The sequence below is a fragment of the Salmo trutta genome, chromosome 6 (assembly GCF_901001165.1).
Source record: "Salmo trutta chromosome 6, fSalTru1.1, whole genome shotgun sequence".
Lineage (NCBI taxonomy): Eukaryota > Metazoa > Chordata > Actinopteri > Salmoniformes > Salmonidae > Salmo > Salmo trutta.
Window position 1 is genome coordinate 5,338,304 of NC_042962.1, and position 25,431 is coordinate 5,363,734.

General features: G+C 43.1%; 1 protein-coding gene across 1 annotated transcript in view; it reads left to right on the top strand.

The window, feature by feature from the left end:
* Positions 1-2,938: 2,938 nt before the first annotated feature.
* Positions 2,939-25,431, top strand: part of LOC115195339 (phospholipid phosphatase-related protein type 5-like) — a 78,094-nt gene continuing 55,601 nt past the window's right edge. The window contains exon 1 of the mRNA XM_029755117.1: positions 2,939-3,142. Within this exon, the coding sequence (XP_029610977.1) occupies positions 2,939-3,142 (204 nt within the window). The remainder of the gene's footprint in view (positions 3,143-25,431) is intronic.

Sequence of the window (25,431 nt, forward strand, 5' to 3'; positions counted from 1 at the left end):
GGTTACATGTACAATAGTATAATATAATCTAGTTGTCTGGGTTACATGTATAATATAATCTAGTTGTCTGGGTTACATGTACAATATAATCTGGTTGTCTGGGTTACATGTATAATATGATCTAGTTGTCTGGGTTACGCACAATATAATCTAGTTGTCTGTGTTACATGTACAATAATATATTATAATCTGGTTGTCTGGGTTACATGTACAATAGTATAGTATAATCTGGTTGTCTGGGTTACATGTACAATAGTATAGTATAAACTGGTTGTCTGGGTTACATGTATAAAATAATCGGGTTGTCTGTGTTACATGTATAATATAATCTAGTTGTCTGGGTTACATGTACAATAGTATAATATAGTCTGGTTGTCTGGGTTACATGTACAATAGTATAATATAATCTGGTTGTCTGGGTTACATGTATAATATAATCTAGTTGTCTGGGTTACATGTACAATAGTATAATATAATCTGGTTGTCTGGGTTACATGTATAATATAATCTAGTTGTCTGGGTTACATGTACAATAGTATAATATAATATAGTTGTCTGGGTTACATGTACAATAGTATAGTATAATCTAGTTGCCTGGGTTATAGGTACAATAGTATAATCTAGTTGTCTGGGTTACATGTATAATATAATCTAGTTGTCTGGGTTACATGTACAATAGTATAGTATAATCTAGTTGTCTGGGTTACATGTATAATATAATCTAGTTGTCTGGGTTACAGGTACAATAGTATAGTATAATCTAGTTGTCTGGGTTACATGTACAGTAGAATAATATAATCTGGCTGTCTGGGTTACATGTATAATATAATCTAGTTGTCTGGGTTACAGGTACAATAGTATAATATAATCTAGTTGTCTGGGTTACATGTACAATAGTATAGTATAATCTAGTTGCCTGGGTTATAGGTATAATAGTATAGTATAATCTAGTTGTCTGGGTTACATGTATAATATAATCTAGTTGTCTGGGTCACAGGTACAATAGTATAATATAATCTAGTTGTCTGGGTTACATGTACAATAGTATAGTATAATCTAGTTGCCTGGGTTATAGGTACAATAGTATAGTATAATCTAGTTGTCTGGGTTACATGTACAATAGTATAATATAATCTGGTTGTTTGGGTTACAGGTACAATAGTATAGTCTAATCTAGTTGTCTGGGTTACATGTACAATAGTATAATATAATCTGGTTGTTTGGGTTACAGGTACAATAGTATAATATAATCTAGTTGTCTGGGTTACATGTATAATATAATCTAGTTGTCTGGGTTACATGTACAATAGTATAATATAATCTAGTTGTCTGGGTTACATGTATAATATAATCTAGTTGTCTGGGTTACATGTATAATACAATCTGGTTGTCTGGGTTACATTTATAATATAATCTAGTTGTCTGGGTTACATGTATAATATAATCTAGTTGTCTTGGTTACATGTATAATATAGGTTAGGTGGGGGAGTAAGGCCGGAGCCTGAGCCACCTCCATAGTAGATGGGTTGAGGGGGGGGGGGGGGTGTAGCACAAGAACCGTCGGTGACGGTGGCCACCATGCCTTCCCTCCCTTTAATTTGGGAAAAACATTTTTAAGGGTTATTTTTGGTGTTTTTTTGTGTAGGTGCATCCAGGGTCTGCACCTTTTGGGGGGGGGGGGGGTAAAGGGGTTATTTGACCAGTAAAGGGGTTATTTGTTATTGTGGTTTGGTCAGGACGTGGCAGGGGGTGTTTGTTTTATGTGGTTCGGGTTTGTTGGGATATGTGTTTATGTAGAGGGGTGTTTGTTTAGAGTGTTCCGGGGTTTTGGTTAATGTTCTGTTAGTATATTTCTATGTTCTAGTCTAGTCTTTCTATTTCTATGTTTAGTTGATGGGATTGACCTTCAATTGGAAGCAGCTGCTCTTCATTGCTTTTAATTGAAGGTCTTATTTAAGAGGGGTGTTTTTGTCATGGGATTTGTGGGAAGTTGTTGTTGCACTGCTGTGTTCGTTCGTTCGTTCGTTCGTTCGTTCGTTCGTTCGTTCGTTCGTTCGTTCGTTCGTTCGTTCGTTCGTTCGTTCGTTCGTTCGTTCGTTCGTTCGTTCGTTCGTTCGTTCGTTCGTTCGTTCGTGTTCTGTTAATTAAGTGTTATAAATAAAATGGGCACTCAACCCGCTGCGCCTTGGTCCAGTATATACGACGATCGTTACAAGTATAGTATAATCTAGTTGTCTTGGTTACATGTACAATAGTATAGTATAATCTAGTTGCCTGGGGTGTAGACTAGTGAGGTTGACATCAGATTGAATTACTGCGTTCTGTTGTTGGAGTCTTTCGGACACATGCGGACGCGCATATAATGAATATTAATAGGAATGGTACATTTCTCTCCAAAGGGTTCTAATGCTGACGCACGTCTTAGACTGACGGTTACCGTGATCTGGAGCCGAATCTAAAGCGCTAACGAGTAGCTCGGAGTCAATCATTCACTGCCCGTGCTCAACGGATAGACGAAGTGTAGTGCTTTCTCTTCTCTGTCATGCTGCCCACGGTAAATAGGAGTGAAACGCGACAGCCGCTGTACACGCGCGCACACACACACACACACACACACACACACACATTCATCCTAGAATCAGACCCACGGCCGCGCTCCCTCCCTCCCTCCCACTCACCAAGTTTTCATCGCTGTCTTGTTCATTCCGGTTCCAGGGACCAACTCGATGTGCCATGACAGAAAAAGGCTCTGTGAATATTACCGGCAATGCATTTTTTAACAAGCATTAGCGGCAGTAGGAGACATGTGGTGCTGACCAGAGTTGTTATGGTCAGGCTGTTGCTCTAGGCTAGGGCGGAGAAGGCGGCATGAATGGCAGGGCTTTCTCTCCTCAGTGAAGTGGTTTGTTAAATGTTCTTTCCTCTACCGTTGACGAACATGCTTTATTTTCAGCTGGTGATCATGGCGGGGACGGTCATGCTAGCGTACTACTTCGAGTACACGGACACGTTCAACGTGCACGTCCAAGGGTTCTTCTGCTATGACAATGCCTACGTGAAGCCTTACCTCGGACCGGAGGAGTCCAGCGCGATCCCACCGACTTTACTGTATGCGCTCGTGGCAGTGGTCCCTACACTTGTGGTGAGTTGATCTATATTCCCTATTTCTATGATGGGTGTGTATTGGAAAAGACTGCAGAAGAATATATTAATGGTCATAGATTAGTTTCTGTTAAAATAGAGTTTACATTTCGTGACCAATTATATGTTGATAGGCAATGAAATTGCGTATGAAAATACACTGAGCGTAGACTATAAATCACAATACTCGCTGACAGCAATTGATTCCTGTCTCGAGTTGCCACTGCAAGCAATTACTGTACACATGTTGATTCAGACTGGTATTTCACGTTACTGACACCTTATGTACTTTGTATCTTTATATCAGGGTTGATGAATTCATAGATATAAAAGTCCTAGATCGAACATACAAATTATTTATGTAGTCCGTGCACGGCTAGAAGTCTGAAGTCAATGGTGGCACAACACACACTTGGGGCAAAAACTGACATTTTAATCAGATTTAGAAACATAGCCTCCGATTTTAAAAGTTTCCCTGGGCTCAACTAGACCACCTTGTGAGGTATGCAGTCGTTGATACATGACATGCTTCATCACAGCCCTGTTCTAGATGACATCATCACAGCCCTGTTCTAGATGACATCATTACAGCCCTGTTCTAGATGACATCATTACAGCCCTGTTCTAGATGACATCATCACAGCCCTGTTCTAGATGACATCATTACAGCCCTGTTCTAGATGACATCATTACAGCCCTGTTCTAGATGACATCCATTACAGCCCTGTTCTAGATGACATCATTACAGCCCTGTTCTAGATGACTTTATTACAGCCCTGTTCTAGATGACTTTATTACAGCCCTGTTCTAGATGACATCATTACAGCCCTGTTCTAGATGACTTAATTACAGCCCTGTTCTAGATGACATCATTACAGCCCTGTTATAGATGACATCATTACAGCCCTGTTATAGATGGCATCATCACAGCCCTGTTATAGATGACTTCATTACAGCCCTGTTATAGATGACTTAATTACAGCCCTGTTCTAGATGACATCATTACAGCCCTGTTCTAGATGACATCATTACAGCACTGTTCTAGATGACATCATCACAGCCCTGTTATAGATGACTTAATTACAGCCCTGGTATAGATGACATCATTACAGCCCTGTTCTAGATGACATCATTACAGCCCTATTCTAGATGACATCATTACAGCCCTGTTCTAGATGACATCATTACAGCCCTGTTCTAGATGACATCATTACAGCCCTGTTATAGATGACATCATTACAATGCCCTGTTCTAGATGACATTATTACAATGCCCTGTTCTAGATGACATCATTACAGCCCTGTTCTAGATGACTTCATTACAGCCCTGTTCTAGATGACATCATTACAGCCCTGTTCTAGATGACATCATTACAGCCTTGTTCTAGATGACATCATTACAGCCCTGTTCTAGATGACATCATTACAGCCCTGTTATAGATGACTTCATTACAGCCCTGTTATAGATGACTTAATTACAGCCCTGTTCTAGATGACATCATTACAGCCCTGTTATAGATGACATCATCACAGCCCTGTTATAGATGACTTCATCACAGCCCTGTTATAGATGACTTCATCACAGCCCTGTTCTAGATGACATCATTACAGCCCTGTTATAGATGACATCATTATAGCCCTGTTCTAGATGACATCATCACAGCCCTGTTCTAGATGACATCATCACAGCCCTGTTCTAGATGACATCATCACAGCCCTGTTCTAGATGACATCATTACAGCCCTGTTCTAGATGACTTAATTACAGCCCTGTTTTTGATGACATCATTACAGCCCTGTTTTTGATGACATCATTACAGCCCTGTTCTAGATGACATCATTACAGCCCTGTTCTAGATGACATCAACACAGCCCTGTTCTAGATGACATCATCACAGCCCTGTTCTAGATGACATCATCACAGCCCTGTTCTAGATGACATCATCACAGCCCTGTTCTAGATGACATCATTACAGCCCTGTTCTAGATGACATCATTACAGCCCTGTTCTAGATGACTTAATTACAGCCCTGTTTTTGATGACATCATTACAGCCCTGTTTTTGATGACATCATTACAGCCCTGTTCTAGATGACATCATTACAGCCCTGTTCTAGATGACATCATTACAGCCCTGTTCTAGATGGCATCATTACAGCCCTGTTCTAGATGACATCATTACAATGCCCTGGTATAGATGACATCATTACAATGCCCTGGTATAGATGATATCATTACAATGCCCTGGTATAGATGATATCATTACAATGCCCTGGTATAGATGACATCATTACAGCCCTGGTATAGATGACATCATTACAGCCCTGGTATAGATGACATCATTACAATGTACCAGGGGGTACCAGGTAATAACATGGCTATATACAGGGAGTACCGGGTAATAACATGGCTATATACAGGGAGTACCGGGTAATAACATGGCTATATACAGGGAGTACCAGGTAATGACATGGCTATATACAGGGAGTACCAGGTAATAACATGGTTATATACAGGAAGTACCAGGTAATAACATGGCTATGTACAGGGAGTACCAGGTAATAACATGGCTATATACAGAGGAGTACCAGGTAATAACATGGTTATATACAGGGAGTACCGGGTAATAACATGGCTATATACAGGGAGTACCGGGTAATAACATGGCTATATACAGGGAGTACCGGGTAATAACATGGCTATATACAGGGAGTTCTGGGTAATAACATGGCTATATACAGGGAGTACCAGGTAATAACATGGCTATATACAAGAGTCCAATGTGCGTGAGGGTAGAGTCCAATGTGATGTAGGGTAGAGTCAGTGTAAGATTGTTTGTTGTAAAAAAGGTAAATGCAGGTAGTCCCGGTAGCTATTTGATTAGCTGTTTAACAGTCTGGTTTAGCAGCCTGGTGTAGCAGCCTGGTGTAGCAGCCTGGTTTGGTGTAGCAGCCTGGTTTGGTGTAGCAGCCTGGTTTGGTGTAGCAGCCTGGTTTGGTGTAGCAGCCTGGTTTGGTGTAGCAGCCTGGTTTGGTGTAGCAGCCTGGTGTAGCAGTCTTATGGCTTGGCTGTAGAAGCTGTTCAGGTTCCTGTTGGTTCCAGACTTGGTGCACTGGTACCGCTTGCCGTGCAGTAGCAGAGAGAACAGTCTATGACTGGGGTGGCTGGAGTCTTTGACAATTCTTTGGTGCCTTCCTCTGACACCGCCTGGTATAGAAGTCCTGGATGGCAGCGCCAACACTTTACATGTTTCATTTATATTTTTTGTTCAGTATAGTTAAATAGTATGGTCTACAGCTTATCATGAGGTATTCTAACTCGGGCGAGCGGAAACATTAAGACTTTAATATTTAATATTAGAGATGTTAACAGTTGTTAACAAAGTGACCCGCCCCATCCTTGAGTTTTACAAGACTCTGCCGTCCTGTCCTGCCGATGCGTAGAAAAACCAGCTTGATTCTTATTTACCTTGTCCTCGTTCAGCCAACTGGCTCTATATCTAGAAACCCTCTCTTGCAAGACAGTGTAGAATAACACATCAGGTATAACAATAATACCTTGGTTATTTTTGACTCTTATAACCCCAGCTGCTGAGCGTAGGAGGTATGTCTAATGATCACATTTTGTAATATCTTTAAGGTTTAATAATGCCTTAGATAATCGCTTCGTCTTGCCTATGAGATAAGATGTTTAGTGTCGAGTTTACATATTTGAAAACTGTTGAAAATGAAGAATGATGGTTCTTTCTGCAAACCCAACCTGTAAGCCAAAACCAACAGAATGTCTGGCTACTGTTCTCCATGCATTATGACGTTTGAGCATTTGATTGGCAGAATGCACATAGGGGAAATTCCCCCCTACCCAACTGCGTTTGTTTCCTTATTCAAGAAAGAGATGATCACTTTTCACTGGCATGAAACACACATTCTATGGATGTGGGTGAAATATAGTTGTTTTGGACTGAGTGTCGAGGACCGAATGGTTGTCAGTCATATCTAACTCCTCTTTCATGTAATGTTTCGACTGGGCGTCTCCAGTCTCCATTCAGACATGCGTTGGGATTTCATGTACATATTTCAGATCCCGTCAACCATATTTAAAAAACATAAAATAAAAAACGGTTATTTTCACTCCGTCAGTGTTAAGCCATGGTGTTGTGATATAGGGCCACAAACATATCTCTGTGTTGGGATATAGGGCTACAAACATATCTCTGTGTTGTATATCTAGTCACTATATGACACTGATGACGTAATTGGATTTTGTTGGTAACAACAACACCTGTCCACATTTCCCAGTAAACCATTTAAAAGAAAAAAAAATAAACAACCAAAAAAAAGTGTCTGCAAGAGGGAGGATGACCTAAAACAGAATCGCATATTAATTTACATCCCTGGCTAGTGGAAAAACTCTCTACACATTGTGTGTGTGTGTGTGTGTGTGTGTGTGATCTTCTATAAAGTAGTGTTAACAGAAAATACACTGCTCAAAAAAATAAAGGGAACACTTAAACAACACAATGTAACTCCAAGTCAATCACACTTCTGTGAAATCAAACTGTCACTTAGGAAGCAACACTGATTGACAATAAATTTCACATGCTGTTGTGCAAATGGAATAGACAACAAGTGGAAATTATAGGCAATTAGCAAGACACCCCCAATAAAGGAGTGGTTCTGCAGGTGGTAACCACAGACCACTTCTCAGTTCCTATGCTTCCTGGCTGATGTTTTGGTCACTTTTGAATGCTGGCGGTGCTTTCACTCTAGTGGTAGCATGAGTCTACAACCCACACAAGTGGCTCAGGTAGTGCAGCTCATCCAGGATGGCACATCAATGCGAGCTGTGGCAAGAAGGTTTGCTGTGTCTGTCAGCTTAGTGTCCAGAGCATGGAGGCGCTACCAGGAGACAGGCCAGTACATCAGGAGACGTGGAGGAGGCCGTAGGAGGGCAACAACCCAGCAGCAGGACCGCTACCTCCGCCTTTGTGCAAGGAGGAGCAGGAGGAGCACTGCCAGAGCCCTGCAAAATGACCTCCAGCAGGCCACAAATGTGCATGTGTCTGCTCAAACGGTCAGAAACAGACTCCATGAGGGTGGTATGAGGGCCCGACGTCCACAGGTGGGGGTTGTGCTTACAGCCCAACACCGTGCAGGGCGTTTGGCATTTGCCAGAGAACACCAAGATTGGCAAATTCGCCACTGTCGCGCTGTGCTCTTCACAGATGAAAGCAGGTTCACACTGAGCACGTGACAGACGTGACAGAGTCTGGAGACGCCGTGGAGAACGTTCTGCTGCCTGCAACATCCTCCAGCATGACCGGTTTGGCGGTGGGTCAGTCATGGTGTGGGGTGGCATTTCTTTGGGGGGCCGCACAGCCCTCCATGTGCTCGCCAGAGGTAGCCTGACTGCCATTAGGTACCGAGATGAGATCCTCAGACCCCTTGTGAGACCATATGCTGGTGCGGTTGGCCCTGGGTTCCTCCTAATGCAAGACAATGCTAGACCTCATGTGGCTGTAGTGTGTCAGCAGTTCCTGCAAGAGGAAGGCATTGATGCTATGGACTGGCCCGCCCGTTCCCCAGACCTGAATCCAATTGAGAACATCTGGGACATCATGTCTCGCTCCATCCACCAACGCCACGTTGCACCACAGACTGTCCAGGAGTTGGCGGATGCTTTAGTCCAGGTCTGGGAGGAGATCCCTCAGGAGACCATCCGCCACCTCATCAGGAGCATGCCCAGGCATTGTAGGGAGGTCATACAGGCACGTGGAGACCGCACACACTACTGAGCCTCATTTTGACTTGTTTTAAGGACATTACATCAAAGTTGGATCAGCCTGTAGTGTGGATTTCCACTTTAATTTTGAGTGTGACTCCAAATCCAGACCTCCATGGGTTGATAAATTGGATTTCCATTGATTATTTTTGTGTGATTTTGTTGTCAGCACATTCAACTATGTAAAGAAAAAAGTATTTAATAAGATTATTTCATTCATCCAGATCTAGGATGTGTTATTTTAGTGTTCCCTTTATTTTTTTGAGCAGTGTATATTGCCTCCTTAAAATGTGCTCTTTAGAGATTTCTTATTTGATTTACATTGGATGTAAATGTACTACAGTTTATTAGACACATAGGGTTGCCTACTGTGTATACAGTAAATGGTATGTACAGTAAATAGACACTCTCAAACTGTTAGACGCTACAGCCTTTCTAGATTGATCCGGGCAGTTGCAGTGCATTATAATCGTCACGTATAACATACGTAGTTTTACATTCAATCTGTTCAATTAAGAAATTGGTCCATTCCAGAACACTCCAGAAGTTGATCCATTTGTGTATTTTTTTTTTTTTAATCGCCTGACATTAAGATGTAAATACTCGTTCAGTTTACAAGTATTAGATTCTAAGTATTTATGGTGTGTGTGTGGATTATGCTTTTGTATTAGATCCCAAAAACATGACAACTAACATTCTGCTCGATTCTAAACAAAATACAAACACGTGCACATACAAACACTGTGCCAGTGTGACGATCTTAAAGGGATACTTAAAGGGATACTTAAAGGGATACTTAAAGGGATACTTAAAGGGATACTTAAAGGGATACTTAAAGGGATACTTGTGGATGTTGGCAACGAAGCCCTTTATCTACTTCCCCAGAGAACGGATAAACTCATGGATACCATTTTGTATGTATCTACATCCAATACGTGGGAAGTTTGAGTTAGTTTTGCAGGTCAATCCTAGCTTGGCACAAAGACTGGAAGACTTTGGGTACGGGCTAAGATAGTTAGCATTGGCTCGTGAAACTAGCTCTGACTTCCTTCATACTGGACGCAAATACTTCAACATAGTATCCACAAGTTCATCTGGCTCTGGGGAACTAGATAGATCCACGTTATAATGTCATGTGTACAGGTACAGAGAAATGTCTTTCTTGTAAGCTCTTATCACAACAATGCAGTAATCAATAAGACTGTAGTACTATAAAATAAATTAAAGTAGAACAAAACCACACAAGAAATGTAAATAAGAAGAACACAAGAAAGTAAGTAAACTATATACAGGGTCAGTAGTTATATACAGGGTCAGTAGCTATATACAGGGTCAGTAGCTATATACAGGGTCAGTAACTATATACAGGGTCAGTTCCAGGGTCAGTAGCTATATACAGGGTCAGTTCCAGGGTCAGTAGCTATATACAGGGTCAGTAGTTATATACAGGGTCAGTAGCTATATACAGGGTCAGTAGCTATATACAGGGTCAGTAACTATATACAGGGTCAGTTCCAGGGTCAGTAGCTATATACAGGGTCAGTTCCAGGGTCAGTAGCTATATACAGGGTCAGTAGTTATATACAGGGTCAGTAGCTATATACAGGGTCAGTAGCTATATACAGGGTCAGTAGCTATATACAGGGTCAGTAGCTATATACAGGGTCAGTAGCTATATACAGGGTCAGTAGCTATATACAGGGTCAGTTCCAGGGTCAGTAGCTATATACAGGGTCAGTTCCAGGGTCAGTAGCTATATACAGGGTCAGTAGTTATATACAGGGTCAGTAGCTATATACAGGGTCAGTAGCTATATACAGGGTCAGTAGTTATATACAGGGTCAGTAGTTATATACAGGGTCAGTAGTTATATACAGGGTCAGTAGCTATATACAGGGTCAGTAGCTATATACAGGGTCAGTAGCTATATACAGGGTCAGTTCCAGGGTCAGTAGCTATATACAGGGTCAGTAGCTATATACAGGGTCAGTAGCTATATACAGGGTCAGTAGTTATATACAGGGTCAGTAGCTATATACAGGGTCAGTAGCTATATACAGGGACAGTCGCTATATACAGGGTCAGTAGCTATATACAGGGTCAGTAGCTATATACAGGGTCAGTAGCTATATACAGGGTCAGTAGCTATATACAGGGTCAGTAGCTATATACAGGGTCAGTTCCAGGGTCAGTAGCTGTATACAGGGTCAGTAGCTATATACAGGGACAGTACCAGGGTCAGTAGTTATATACAGGGTCAGTAGCTATATACAGGGTCAGTAGCTATATACAGGGTCAGTAGCTATATACAGGGTCAGTAGCTATATACAGGGTCAGTAGTTATATACAGGGTCAGTAGTTATATACAGGGTCAGTAGCTATATACAGGCTCAGTTCCAGGGTCAGTAGCTGTATACAGGGTCTGTAGCTATATACAGGCTCAGTTCCAGGGTCAGTAGCTGTATACAGGGTCTGTAGTGATATACAGGGTCAGTTCCAGGGTCAGTAGCTATATACAGGGTCAGTAGCTATATACAGGGTCAGTAGCTATATACAGGGTCAGTCCCAGGGTCAGTAGCTATATACAGGGTCAGTCCCAGGGTCAGTAGCTATATACAGGCTCAGTTCCAGGGTCAGTAGCTATATACAGGGTCAGTAGCTATATACAGGGTCAGTAGCTATATACAGGGTCAGTAGCTATATACAGGGTCAGTAGCTATATACAGGGACAGTTCCAGGGTCAGTAGCTATATACAGGGTCAGTAGCTATATACAGGGTCAGTTCCAGGGTCTGTAGCTATATACAGGGTCAGTAGCTATATACAGGGTCAGTAGCTATATACAGGCTCAGTTCCAGGGTCAGTAGCTATATACAGGGTCAGTAGCTATTTACAGGGTCAGTAGCTATATACAGGGTCAGTAGTTATATACAGGGTCAGTAGCTATATACAGGGTCAGTAGCTATATACAGGGTCAGTCCCAGGGTCAGTAGCTATATACAGGGTCAGTAGCTATTTACAGGGTCAGTAGCTATATACAGGGTCAGTAGTTATATACAGGGTCAGTAGCTATATACAGGGTCAGTAGTTATATACAGGGTCAGTAGTTATATACAGGGTCAGTAGCTATATACAGGGTCAGTAGCTATATACAGGGTCAGTAGCGATATACAGGGTCTGTTCCAGGGTCAGTAGCTATATACAGGGTCAGTTCCAGGGTCTGTAGCTATATACAGGGTCAGTCCCAGGGTCAGTAGTTATATACAGGGTCAGTAGCTATATACAGGGTCAGTAGCTATATACAGGGTCAGTAGTTATATACAGGGTCAGTAGCTATATACAGGCTCAGTTCCAGGGTCAGTAGCTATATACAGGCTCAGTTCCAGGGACAGTAGCTATATACAGGGTCAGTTCCAGGGTCAGTAGCTATATACAGGGTCAGTAGCTATATACAGGGTCAGTAGTTATATACAGGGTCAGTAGTTATATACAGGGTCAGTAGCTATATACAGGGTCAGTAGCTATATACAGGGACAGTAGCTATATACAGGGTCAGTCGCTATATACAGGGTCAGTAGCTATATACAGGGTCAGTTCCAGCACTATATTTACAATGTGCAGGGATTGATCCATAGATTAAGGCCTAATTCATTCATTTCAATGGACTGATTTCCTTATATGAACTGTAACTCAGTAAAATCATTGAAGTTGTTGCATGTTGCCTGTCTCCCTGAGTAAGAAACATCTCTCGTTAACCACATTAACCACCACAGGTCTGTCTCCCTGAGTAAGAAACATCTCTCATTAACCACCACAGGTCTGTCTCCCTGAGTAAGAAACATCTCTCATTAACCACCACAGGTCTGTCTCCCTGAGTAAGAAACATCTCTCATTAACCACCACAGGTCTGTCTCCCTGAGTAAGAAACATCTCTCATTAACCACCACAGGTCTGTCTCCCTGAGTAAGAAGCATCTCTCATTAACCACCACAGGTCTGTCTCCCTGAGTAAGAAACATCTCTCATTAACCACCACAGGTCTGTCTCCCTGAGTAAGAAGCATCTCTCATTAACCACCACAGGTCTGTCTCCCTGAGTAAGAAACATCTCTCATTAACCACCACAGGTCTGTCTCCCTGAGTAAGAAACATCTCTCATTAACCACCACAGGTCTGTCTCCCTGAGTAAGAAACATCTCTCATTAACCACCACAGGTCTGTCTCCCTGAGTAAGAAACATCTCTCATTAACCACCACAGGTCTGTCTCCCTGAGTAAGAAACATCTCTCATTAACCACCACAGGTCTGTCTCCCTGAGTAAGAAATGTCTCTCATTAACCACCACAGGTCTGTCTCCCTGAGTAAGAAACATCTCTCATTAACCACCACAGGTCTGTCTCCCTGAGTAAGAAACATCTCTCATTAACCACCACAGGTCTGTCTCCCTGAGTAAGAAACATCTCTCATTAACCACCACAGGTCTGTCTCCCTGAGTAAGAAACATCTCTCATTAACCACCACAGGTCTGTCTCCCGGAGTAAGAAACATCTCTCATTAACCACCACAGGTCTGTCTCCCTGAGTAAGAAGCATCTCTCATTAACCACCACAGGTCTGTCTCCCTGAGTAAGAAACATCTCTCATTAACCACCACAGGTCTGTCTCCCTGAGTAAGAAACATCTCTCATTAACCACCACAGGTCTGTCTCCCTGAGTAAGAAACATCTCTCATTAACCACCACAGGTCTGTCTCCCTGAGTAAGAAACATCTCTCATTAACCACCACAGGTCTGTCTCCCTGAGTAAGAAACATCTCTCATTAACCACCACAGGTCTGTCTCCCTGAGTAAGAAACATCTCTCATTAACCACCACAGGTCTGTCTCCCTGAGTAAGAAACGTCTCTCATTAACCACCACAGGTCTGTCTCCCTGAGTAAGAAATGTCTCTCATTAACCACCACAGGTCTGTCTCCCTGAGTAAGAAACATCTCTCATTAACCACCACAGGTCTGTCTCACTTGGTAAGAAATGTCTCTCGTTGATCCACACGTTTCAAGCTTTCCTTTACCCTCCTTAATTCTTTTATCCTCCGCTTTTGAAAGGGCAGAGCCCGTACCCAAGCAGGTGTATGATGGTGGTGTCTGGCTCTGTCTGTACGGCTGGTTCTGTTGGTCTGTCTGGTTCTGTCAGTACGGCTGGTTCTGTCAGTACGGCTGGTTCTGTCAGTACGGCTGGTTTTGTCTGTACGGCTGGTTCTGTTGGTCTGGCTAGTTCTGAGGGGTCAAATACTTATTTCCCTCATTAAAATGCAAATCAATTTAGAACATTTTTGACATGCGTTTTTCTGGATTTGTTTGTTGTTATTCTGTCTCTAACTGTTCAAATAAACCTACCATTAAAATTATAGACTGATCCTTTCTTTGTCAGTGGGCAAACGTACAAAATAAGCAGGGGATCAAATACTTTTTTTCCCTCACTGTGTCTTTATTTTTCTCCCACGTCGTGGAAGCTTGGCGTATTACAGTTACACTTTTTTTTCTTGAATAGTTAATGTATGAACACAATAATTGGTGGCTGAAAACATTTTGGTCTTTGGTATTTCTCCACACATACTACATTCAAAAGAAACATGATATAGTTTAATCAATTTGCAATAGAAAGTAGTGTTTGAATTGGTTTTGAATGAATCGTAGACCTATCATACATATGAAAAATACCTTTAGTTGAGTGTGGAGGGAAACATCACATTGTGCCTTAATGATAGTAGGCTATGTGCGCATCTGTTCATTCAGCAATTCCTCATCAGGGAGCTGGATGATGTGGTGAGGCTGATGCTTCAGCGAGAGCCAGGGTTGGTTTTTGATGTCCTAGAGACTTTCCGGCGGCGGCATGGTGAGCCACCACCTGCACATGTACCAGGTGGTAACCTTGGTAACTGCAGGGAGATGCCTACAGACAGAGAGAGGAAGTGTTACGGTCAGGGACCAGACTTCTGTGTAAGCCAGCTGCCACATTTCACCCATTACTGCCTAGACAACGGATATTTACGTTTACACAAGCGGTATAGGTGTTGACTTGTTGGCAGTGGCTGATGCAGCAGAGCCTGGAGATGACACCCGGGGAGTACCGGCATGCTGACTACACACAGTTTGTGATGTGGCAGCGTAGAGCCCTTGGTGCAGGAAACCTGAGTTGTCATCCCCAGTTGATGTCTTTGGAGAATCAGGGACACTTGATCCCCATTCACAGAACACTAGGTTCCACCCTGGGCGCTAGGATTCTCAAAGCGTGTCAAATGATGACATACTAGCGCTATGTCCAAAGAGTGTCCGTTGCCAGACACTTATTGGCATGATATTAGTATTGATGTGTCACTTGCTGTGAACAGAACACTTCCTCTCACTCAGTTTGCGTTCTCCACACACAAACACCTGCCAGGTATGTCGTCAGGACATCAGTAACTTTCTTACTGGGCACACCATGTCATATCAAAGATTCTAAAAGGTTGTTTGTTTATTTCTTACCCAAAAGTATCATCACTTCATTTTCTCCCAGCACAACAAATGTTAAAAATGGGGAAATGTCCAATTTTATTTATACATCTGAAAGTGAATAAATCATTTTACATTAGTTTGTTTTGCATATGTTTTTCTCTGGATATAAAGTTTTAAAACACACAATTTTACACATTTCAGAGGGGTCTTTAGAGAGGTCCAACAGCAGGGGTCTTGGTCCATCAGGGCCTTTACTGTTAATAATCTAGAGATGTATTCCAACAGATACATCAGAACAAATATAATTGTTACTATGAGGGGCAAAGAATTATGTAGTGCAAAGAACTAAATTAAACCGCTTCATTGTAATGTACTTGGTGTAAAATGGTTTGAATGTATGTGGGTCTTTACCTGGGTTTCTCCAAGGGTTGCTGAGCTAGAGAAGGTTTCTGAAGCTCCCGTATGGTCTCGAGGTTCACCCAATGCTAGGGGGGAGGGAAAGAAGTGTACCGATTTTAGTGTACCGATACCGTGAAATGATAAAAATACAACTATTCATTGACCGTATAGGAAATATCTCCTACAGGCTTTGTTATAACTCACTCTGAGGTCTAATGCAATTATATTCCTGCCTTCAGTTTTTTTACTTACCTAGGCCTCTTCTCAGTTCCTCAGTTGTTGGTGGAGGAATAGGGGGTAGGAGTCCAATTCTTCTAGGGTCTAAAGGCCTTAAGGTTCTTCTCCTTGGCATCCCGCCGCCAGATTCCAACCCGCTTCCTCAAATTGTCTTCTTAGTCTTTAGTCTGTAGACACTCCAATGTTTAGCTTTTTTTAATACATTTTTTTTAAATACAGTCTCCTATAGCTATAAGTCAACAGAATTTGAGAGTATGCATCGTGTTATAAAATATAAACAATCTGACTACAACAGAACAAATAAGGTTGTGCATCACCTCCCTCATTGGTTTAGAGAAAGGCGTTTGGATGGTTTACATACACTTAGACGTTCCTGTTTATATTCAAGGAGTACCTTTTTCTTGCATCCCACAACCTTGCCTACTTCTTAATCGTATGGTAGAAGAAGGTCCACGGTCACCCTCCTCTGACCCTCTTCTCCGGTAGGTTTTGAAAAGGAGGCAAGGAGAGAGAGAGGATGTAAGCAATTCAGTAAATATTCATTTAGAAAGACCCCGTGGCTAATGTGTGAGTGCGAACAGGTGCGTTGGCGCAGACTTGAAAAGTTCTGTTGTTCAAACACTTCCTTCTCTAACCTATTGACTTCAAATAGAGTTGGGACAGTAGATCTTGGTTCCATCTGTGTTCTGCCTGGCTGGTCTGTCCTTGTGGAGGATGTAATCTAGTGCTGCCAGCAGTGGCCTGGCCTCAGACTGGTGGTGAGGAGGAAAAACGCTTCCTGGTGTACATCAGAATATGGTTCAGGTGGGACTCAAGATCGGGCTGTTGATCTGTAACAAACACAGACAAGTCATAATGAATGCGTCATCAAATCAACTAAATAGTAATCCTCCCCAGCCATTACCCTAATGCAGGGTTTACCAGCCATTACCCTAATGCAGGGTTCCCCAACCATTACCCTAATGCAGGGTTTACCAACCATTACCCTAATGCAGGGTTTACCAGCCATTACCCTAATGCAGGGTTTACCAGCCATTACCCTAATGCAGGGTTCCCCAACCATTACCCTAATGCAGGGTTCCCCAACCATTACCCTAATGCAGGGTTTACCAGCCATTACCCTAATGCAGGGTTTACCAGCCATTACCCTAATGCAGGGTTCCCCAACCATTACCCTAATGCAGGGTTTACCAGCCATTACCCTAATGCAGGGTTTACCAGCCATTACCCTAATGCAGGGTTTACCAGCCATTACCCTAATGCAGGGTTTACCAGCCATTACCCTAATGCAGGGTTTACCAACCATTACCCTAATGCAGGGTTTACCAACCATTACCCTAATGCAGGGTTTACCAGCCATTACCCTAATGCAGGGTTTACCAACCATTACCCTAATGCAGGGTTTACCAGCCATTACCCTAATGCAGGGTTTACCAGCCATCACCCTAATGCAGGGTTTACCAGCCATTACCCTAATGCAGGGTTCCCCAACCATTACCCTAATGCAGGGTTTACCAACCATTACCCTAATGCAGGGTTTACCAGCCATCACCCTAATGCAGGGTTTACCAGCCATTACCCTAATGCAGGGTTCCCCAACCATTACCCTAATGCAGGGTTTACCAACCATTACCCTAATGCAGGGTTTACCAGCCATTACCCTAATGCAGGGTTTACCAGCCATTACCCTAATGCAGGGTTCCCCAACCATTACCCTAATGCAGGGTTCCCCAACCATTACCCTAATGCAGGGTTTACCAGCCATTACCCTAATGCAGGGTTTACCAGCCATTACCCTAATGCAGGGTTCCCCAACCATTACCCTAATGCAGGGTTTACCAGCCATTACCCTAATGCAGGGTTTACCAGCCATTACCCTAATGCAGGGTTTACCAGCCATTACCCTAATGCAGGGTTTACCAGCCATTACCCTAATGCAGGGTTTACCAGCCATTACCCTAATGCAGGGTTTACCAACCATTACCCTAATGCAGGGTTTACCAACCATTACCCTAATGCAGGGTTTACCAGCCATTACCCTAATGCAGGGTTTACCAACCATTACCCTAATGCAGGGTTTACCAGCCATTACCCTAATGCAGGGTTTACCAGCCATTACCCTAATGCAGGATTTACCAACCATTACCCTAATGCAGGGTTTACCAGCCATTACCCTAATGCAGGGTTTACCAGCCATCACCCTAATGCAGGGTTTACCAGCCATTACCCTAATGCAGGGTTCCCCAACCATTACCCTAATGCAGGGTTTACCAACCATTACCCTAATGCAGGGTTTACCAGCCATCACCCTAATGCAGGGTTTACCAGCCATTACCCTAATGCAGGGTTCCCCAACCATTACCCTAATGCAGGGTTTACCAACCATTACCCTAATGCAGGGTTTACCAGCCATTACCCTAATGCAGGGTTTACCAGCCATTACCCTAATGCAGGGTTCCCCAACCATTACCCTAATGCAGGGTTCCCCAACCATTACCCTAATGCAGGGTTTACCAGCCATTACCCTAATGCAGGGTTTACCAGCCATTACCCTAATGCAGGGTTCCCCAACCATTACCCTAATGCAGGGTTTACCAGCCATTACCCTAATGCAGGGTTTACCAGCCATTACCCTAATGCAGGGTTTACCAGCCATTACCCTAATGCAGGGTTTACCAGCCATTACCCTAATGCAGGGTTTACCAACCATTACCCTAATGCAGGGTTTACCAGCCATTACCCTAATGCAGGGTTTACCAGCCATTACCCTAATGCAGGGTTTACCAACCATTACCCTAATGCAGGGTTTACCAGCCATTACCCTAATGCAGGGTTTACCAGCCATCACCCTAATGCAGGGTTTACCAGCCATTACCCTAATGCAGGGTTCCCCAACCATTACCCTAATGCAGGGTTTACCAACCATTACCCTAATGCAGGGTTTACCAGCCATCACCCTAATGCAGGGTTTACCAGCCATTACCCTAATGCAGGGTTCCCCAACCATTACCCTAATGCAGGGTTTACCAACCATTACCCTAATGCAGGGTTTACCAGCCATCACCCTAATGCAGGGTTTACCAGCCATTACCCTAATGCAGGGTTCCCCAACCATTACCCTAATGCAGGGTTTACCAACCATTACCCTAATGCAGGGTTTACCAGCCATTACCCTAATGCAGGGTTTACCAGCCATTACCCTAATGCAGGGTTCCCCAACCATTACCCTAATGCAGGGTTTACCAGCCATTACCCTAATGCAGGGTTTACCAGCCATTACCCTAATGCAGGGTTCCCCAACCATTACCCTAATGCAGGGTTTACCAGCCATTACCCTAATGCAGGGTTTACCAGCCATTACCCTAATGCAGGGTTTACCAGCCATTACCCTAATGCAGGGTTTACCAGCCATTACCCTAATGCAGGGTTTACCAACCATTACCCTAATGCAGGGTTTACCAACCATTACCCTAATGCAGGGTTTACCAGCCATTACCCTAATGCAGGGTTTACCAACCATTACCCTAATGCAGGGTTTACCAGCCATTACCCTAATGCAGGGTTTACCAGCCATCACCCTAATGCAGGGTTTACCAGCCATTACCCTAATGCAGGGTTCCCCAACCATTACCCTAATGCAGGGTTTACCAACCATTACCCTAATGCAGGGTTTACCAGCCATCACCCTAATGCAGGGTTTACCAGCCATTACCCTAATGCAGGGTTCCCCAACCATTACCCTAATGCAGGGTTTACCAACCATTACCCTAATGCAGGGTTTACCAGCCATTACCCTAATGCAGGGTTTACCAGCCATTACCCTAATGCAGGGTTTACCAACCATTACCCTAATGCAGGGTTTACCAGCCATTACCCTAATGCAGGGTTTACCAACCATTACCCTAATGCAGGGTTTACCAGCCATTACCCTAATGCAGGGTTTACCAGCCATCACCCTAATGCAGGGTTTACCAGCCATTACCCTAATGCAGGGTTTACCAACCATTACCCTAATGCAGGGTTTACCAACCATTACCCTAATGCAGGGTTTACCAGCCATTACCCTAATGCAGGGTTCCCCAACCATTACCCTAATGCAGGGTTTACCAGCCATTACCCTAATGCAGGGTTTACCAGCCATTACCCTAATGCAGGGTTTACCAGCCATTACCCTAATGCAGGGTTTACCAACCATTACCCTAATGCAGGGTTTACCAACCATTACCCTAATGCAGGGTTTACCAGCCATTACCCTAATGCAGGGTTTACCAGCCATTACCCTAATGCAGGGTTTACCAACCATTACCCTAATGCAGGGTTTACCAGCCATTACCCTAATGCAGGGTTTACCAGCCATTACCCTAATGCAGGGTTTACCAACCATTACCCTAATGCAGGGTTTACCAACCATCACCAACCATTGCCCTAATGCAGGGTTTACCAACCATTACCCTAATGCAGGGTTTACCAACCATTACCCTAATGCAGGGTTTACCAACCATTACCCTAATGCAGGGTTTACCAACCATTACCCTAATGCAGGGTTTACCAACCATAGCTCACAGCTAAACACAATACAGTAAGTATATTAGTCAAACATAACACAAATGAGAGTAATAAATAAGACAAGATAAATATGACTTACAATAAACTCCTCATATGTGTCCTCCCTTTTACACCACCATCAACAGTGGTTGACCTCCTCCTTCATCCACAGGGTGAGTTCTGCCTCTAATCTGTGGTTGACAACGTCCTTCAGCCACAGGATGAGTTCTGCCTTTAATCTGTGATTGACAACCTCCTTCATCCATAGGATGAGTTCTAGCCTTTAATCTGTGCTGATAACAATTACAACATCGTCGCAACATCGTCGCATCATAAAAGTAAAAACAGATATACTGTAATATCTATAATGAAATACTCACTGCATGGATTTACTTGGCCAGGTTTGTTTTCTTTGCAACTGTGTCTTTTTCTTTGTTTGTAACTCTGCCTCGAAGGCCAGCATCCCGTAGTCTCCTCACTGTGGGCTGAGACTTCCATTTCCAGACGCCATTGTCTTTAGGGCAGATCTGTAAGATAAAGACTTCAATAGTTTCCATACTACCACATATATATATATATATATATATATATATGAGACACAACCTGGATAAAAAATATATACTAAAAATAATATAAAATATGATATCCAAATTATAATCTAAAAATACACACTATTACAGCTTTTGTTTTTACAAATACATTTGCTCAAGAATCCTTACTTTTGGTGGATGCCAACCAATGTTTAAATAGCACAGGAAGTTCAAAGATACAAGTCTGACGTTCTTCATTGCATGTAGAGAAGTACAACAAACCAACGTTAGGATTGGATTAACTCTCCCATTCAATGATGCTTGCTGTGCCTCTCCAATTGATTCCCACTGATCAACAGGCAGCACAAGAGAGTTAATCAGATCTATTGAACTGACTTCTGAAGTGATGGATGTATGCTTGCCAATGATGTCATCCTCACAAATCACTTGATGTGGGGCAGGCGTGTCTGTGGATGGAGGCGGGTCTGTCTGTGGATGGTGGCGCGTCTGTCTGTGGATGGAGGCCCTCGCATCTAGCTCAACCCCTCCAGGCTCCTCCCATCTAGCTCAACCCCTCCAGGCTCCTCCCATCTAGCTCAACCCCTCCAGGCTCCTCCCATCTAGCTCAAGCCCTCCAGGCTCCTCCCATCTAGCTCAACCCCTCCAGGCTCCTCCCATCTAGCTCAACCCCTCCAGGCTCCTCCCATCTAGCTCAACCCCTCCAGGCTCGTCGAGAAACTCATCCCCCCTTTAGAAAAAGACAGTCTGTTATACTCCAAGCATATAGTATCTTCATTACTGGCAAACATTTTGAACACTAGAGACGGAGACATGACAGTACCAGAGAGACACACCCACTCAAAGAAGACAGGCTCAAAGAAAGGGACACAAAAGCAGAGAAACCAACCAGAAATGATTCACACACAAGAAAGTTCACACTACCCAATAGCCATCATTGAAAGGAATAGGAAAAAGATGTCTTGCTATTCTCCTATTGAAATGAAGCATGTGCTCTCACTTATCTGACAGCGTGGTGCTGGACGCCACTCCAATGCTTGATAAAGCACGTAGCGCTAACACTTACCTTGGAGTGGATTGTGGTGTGGCCTTTTCATAACTCCATTTTTTTATTTTGGGCATGTCCCATTATTAAATCACATATGTATTTCACAAAACCTAGCTAACTCGCTAATGTATGTCACTAAACCTAGCTAACTCGCTAATGTATGTCACAAAACCTAGCTCACTCGCTTGTAAACTCTCTACCAAGCCACATAATGATAGCTAGCAACTTTACTGCCAAGCACCATTACAGTTCTATCACTCTCGAACAGAGAAATGCACGTGAAACGTTAGCGTAACGTTTAGCTAGCCGTCAACAAACCGTGAGTATGTTCTAAATGATAATGACTCTCATAAACACACATGCTGATGTCAATATCTGTCACGTCATGACCATAGAAAGCTGTTATTTTCTATGGTAGAGTAGGTCAGGGCGTGACAGTTTTTTTTTTCTAGTTTATGTTATCATGTTCTAGTTTTGTATTTCTATGTTGGTTTTGTTTGGGATGATCTCCAATTAGAGGCAGCTGGTCCTCGTTGTCTCTAATTGGAGATCATACTTAAGTAGGGTTTTTTTTCCACCTGGGTTTGTGGGAGATTGTTTTTGAGTAGTGTATGTTTCACCTCTGCGTCACGGTTTGTTGTTGTTGTTGTTGTTGTTGTTGTTGTGTTCTTTAGTTTATGTTGTTTTTTTTATGTTGGTTTTATTTATCAAGACAGCCATATCATTTAGAAAGCGTAAAGCTAACCCGGATTCTCCATTCACAAACATCACAGTTAGCTAGCTTCTAGCTGACGCAACGTCATGGTAAAGTTACCTGTCAAGCAGAAAACAGGCCATCTCTGCTTCAGACTTTTTAGGGCCCTAACTTCTCTCCAGTGATTCAAATTGTTACCTATATTTACTCTGGTTATTTGGGACCGCTGGTATGGAAGTGGTGACAGTATTTAGGACCGCTGGTATGGAAGTGGTGACAGTATTTAGGACAGCTGCTATGGAAGTGGTGACAGTATTTAGGACAGCTGGTATGGAAGTGGTGACAGTATTTAGGACCGCTGGTATGGAAGTGGTGACAGTATTTAGGACCGCTGGTATGGAAGTGGTGACAGTATTTAGGACTGCTGGTATGGAAGTGGTGACAGTATTTAGGACCGCTGGTATGGAAGTGGTGACAGTATTTAGGACTGCTGGTATGGAAGTGGTGACAGTATTTAGGACTGCTGGTATGGAAGTGGTGACAGTATTTAGGACTGCTGGTATGGAAGTGGTGACAGTATTTAGGACTGCTGGTATGGAAGTGGTGACAGTATTTAGGATTGCTGGTATGGAAGTGGTGACAGTATTTAGGACCGCTGGTATGGAAGTGGTGACAGTATTTAGGACTGCTGGTATGGAAGTGGTGACAGTATTTAGGACCGCTGGTATGGAAGTGGTGACAGTATTTAGGACCGCTGGTATTAAAGTGGTGACAGTATTTAGGACCGCTGGTATGAAAGTGGTGAGAGTATTTAGGACTGCTGGTATGGAAGTGGTGACAGTATTTAGGACCGCTGGTATGGAAGTGGTGACAGCATTTAGGACCGCTGGTATGGAAGTGGTGACAGTATTTAGGACTGCTGGTATGGAAGTGGTGACAGTATTTAGGACTGCTGGTATGGAAGTGGTGACAGTATTTAGGACTGCTGGTATGGAAGTGGTGACAGTATTTAGGACAGCTGGTATGGAAGTGGTGACAGTATTTAGGTGTTTTAGCAGAGCATAGCTAAGTGGTGCTGAATGTCTTTAAAACAGGGCTTGCTTCTTGACACACCACTCAGAGAGACAACATGAATAATGCAAGTAGAGATAGTCAAGTTTATGCTCTTTCTTCTGTTTGCTGGTGCAGCCAAACACAGCAATTCCTGCTAAATGGCTTTCCTAAACTATTGCAAGTGGAAAGTTTTCAAGTCATTAAAGCTATATTCCTTCAGAGAGAGTACAATGGTTCAGTCGTTGTACACATTGAATGTGTTGAATGGTAAGTAGTATGGCTGTTGGCTACTGACAATAAATAAACAATTGATATATAAATTAATCATTTTTCTCCCAAAGCAATCAGTGATTTTGTTCTGTTGCAAGTCCGTCCCTTCAACTCTTGGTGTTTGTTTGTGGTTAAAACCCCTGACCGCTCAATCTCAATTGAAATCTTTTATTCATAAGCAACATGCAAATCTCAAGCTTCTTCTACGAACAAGTGATTAGCATTTCTGCGCACACAATGGTTTTAGTTTAGGGTTCTGAGATGGTGTGGTTGTGTGCTTAAAAAGTCAGTCATGAGACAGACAGGAAGGAGAGGGGAGGGGGGGGGGCGGCGACTTAATCCGAGAGCAACACACAGCTAGCTAGCTAACTTTATAAAGGATTCATATTCAGACAGGATATATCCTTCGTCATGGGAAACAGCCGAGTAAAACGCCACAAACCAGCCTTGTAATGTCAGTCTAAACAGACACCATGAACCAGCCCAGTAATGTCAGTCTAAACAGACACCATGAACCAGCCCAGTAATGTCAGTCTAAACAGACACCATGAACCAGCCCAGTAATGTCAGTCTAAACAGACACCATGAACCAGCCTTAACAGACACCATGAACTAGCCCAGTAATGTCAGTCTAAACAGACACCATGAACCAGCCCAGTAATGTCAGTCTAAACAGGGACCATGAACCAGCCCAGTAATGTCAGTCTAAACAGACACCATGAACCAGTCCAGTAATGTCAGTCTAAACAGACACCATGAACCAGCCATGTAATGTCAGTCTAAACAGACACAATGAACCAGCCCAATAATGTCAGTCTAAACAGACACCATGAACCAGCCCAATAATGTCAGTCTAAACAGACAGACCTTGTTGCAGAGCCTGGGCTCAGATCTAAGAGGGTTCTCAGGGTACAGAGGCTCAGTGAAGGCAGAATTAACACTTCAAACTGAAGTTTTATTTCATAATTGCCCAACATAAATGCTTACAAATAATAAACTTAACCTTTTGTTAGTTCAAGTTGTACTTTTATCTCAAACAGAGAGTCTTTCAGCCTCAACCTGTCTGCTGCTGTCTCCAGTTCTCTCCCTCAAATGGGAGCTGCAGCAGCCTAATCAAATGCTAGAGCTGATTGTCCAGTCAATCACACACTTGATTGACTTATTACCCTCAGCTGGGCTCCATTAGCCTCCCAATAGGGAAGGTTTGCCTCCTCTAGAGCCACACA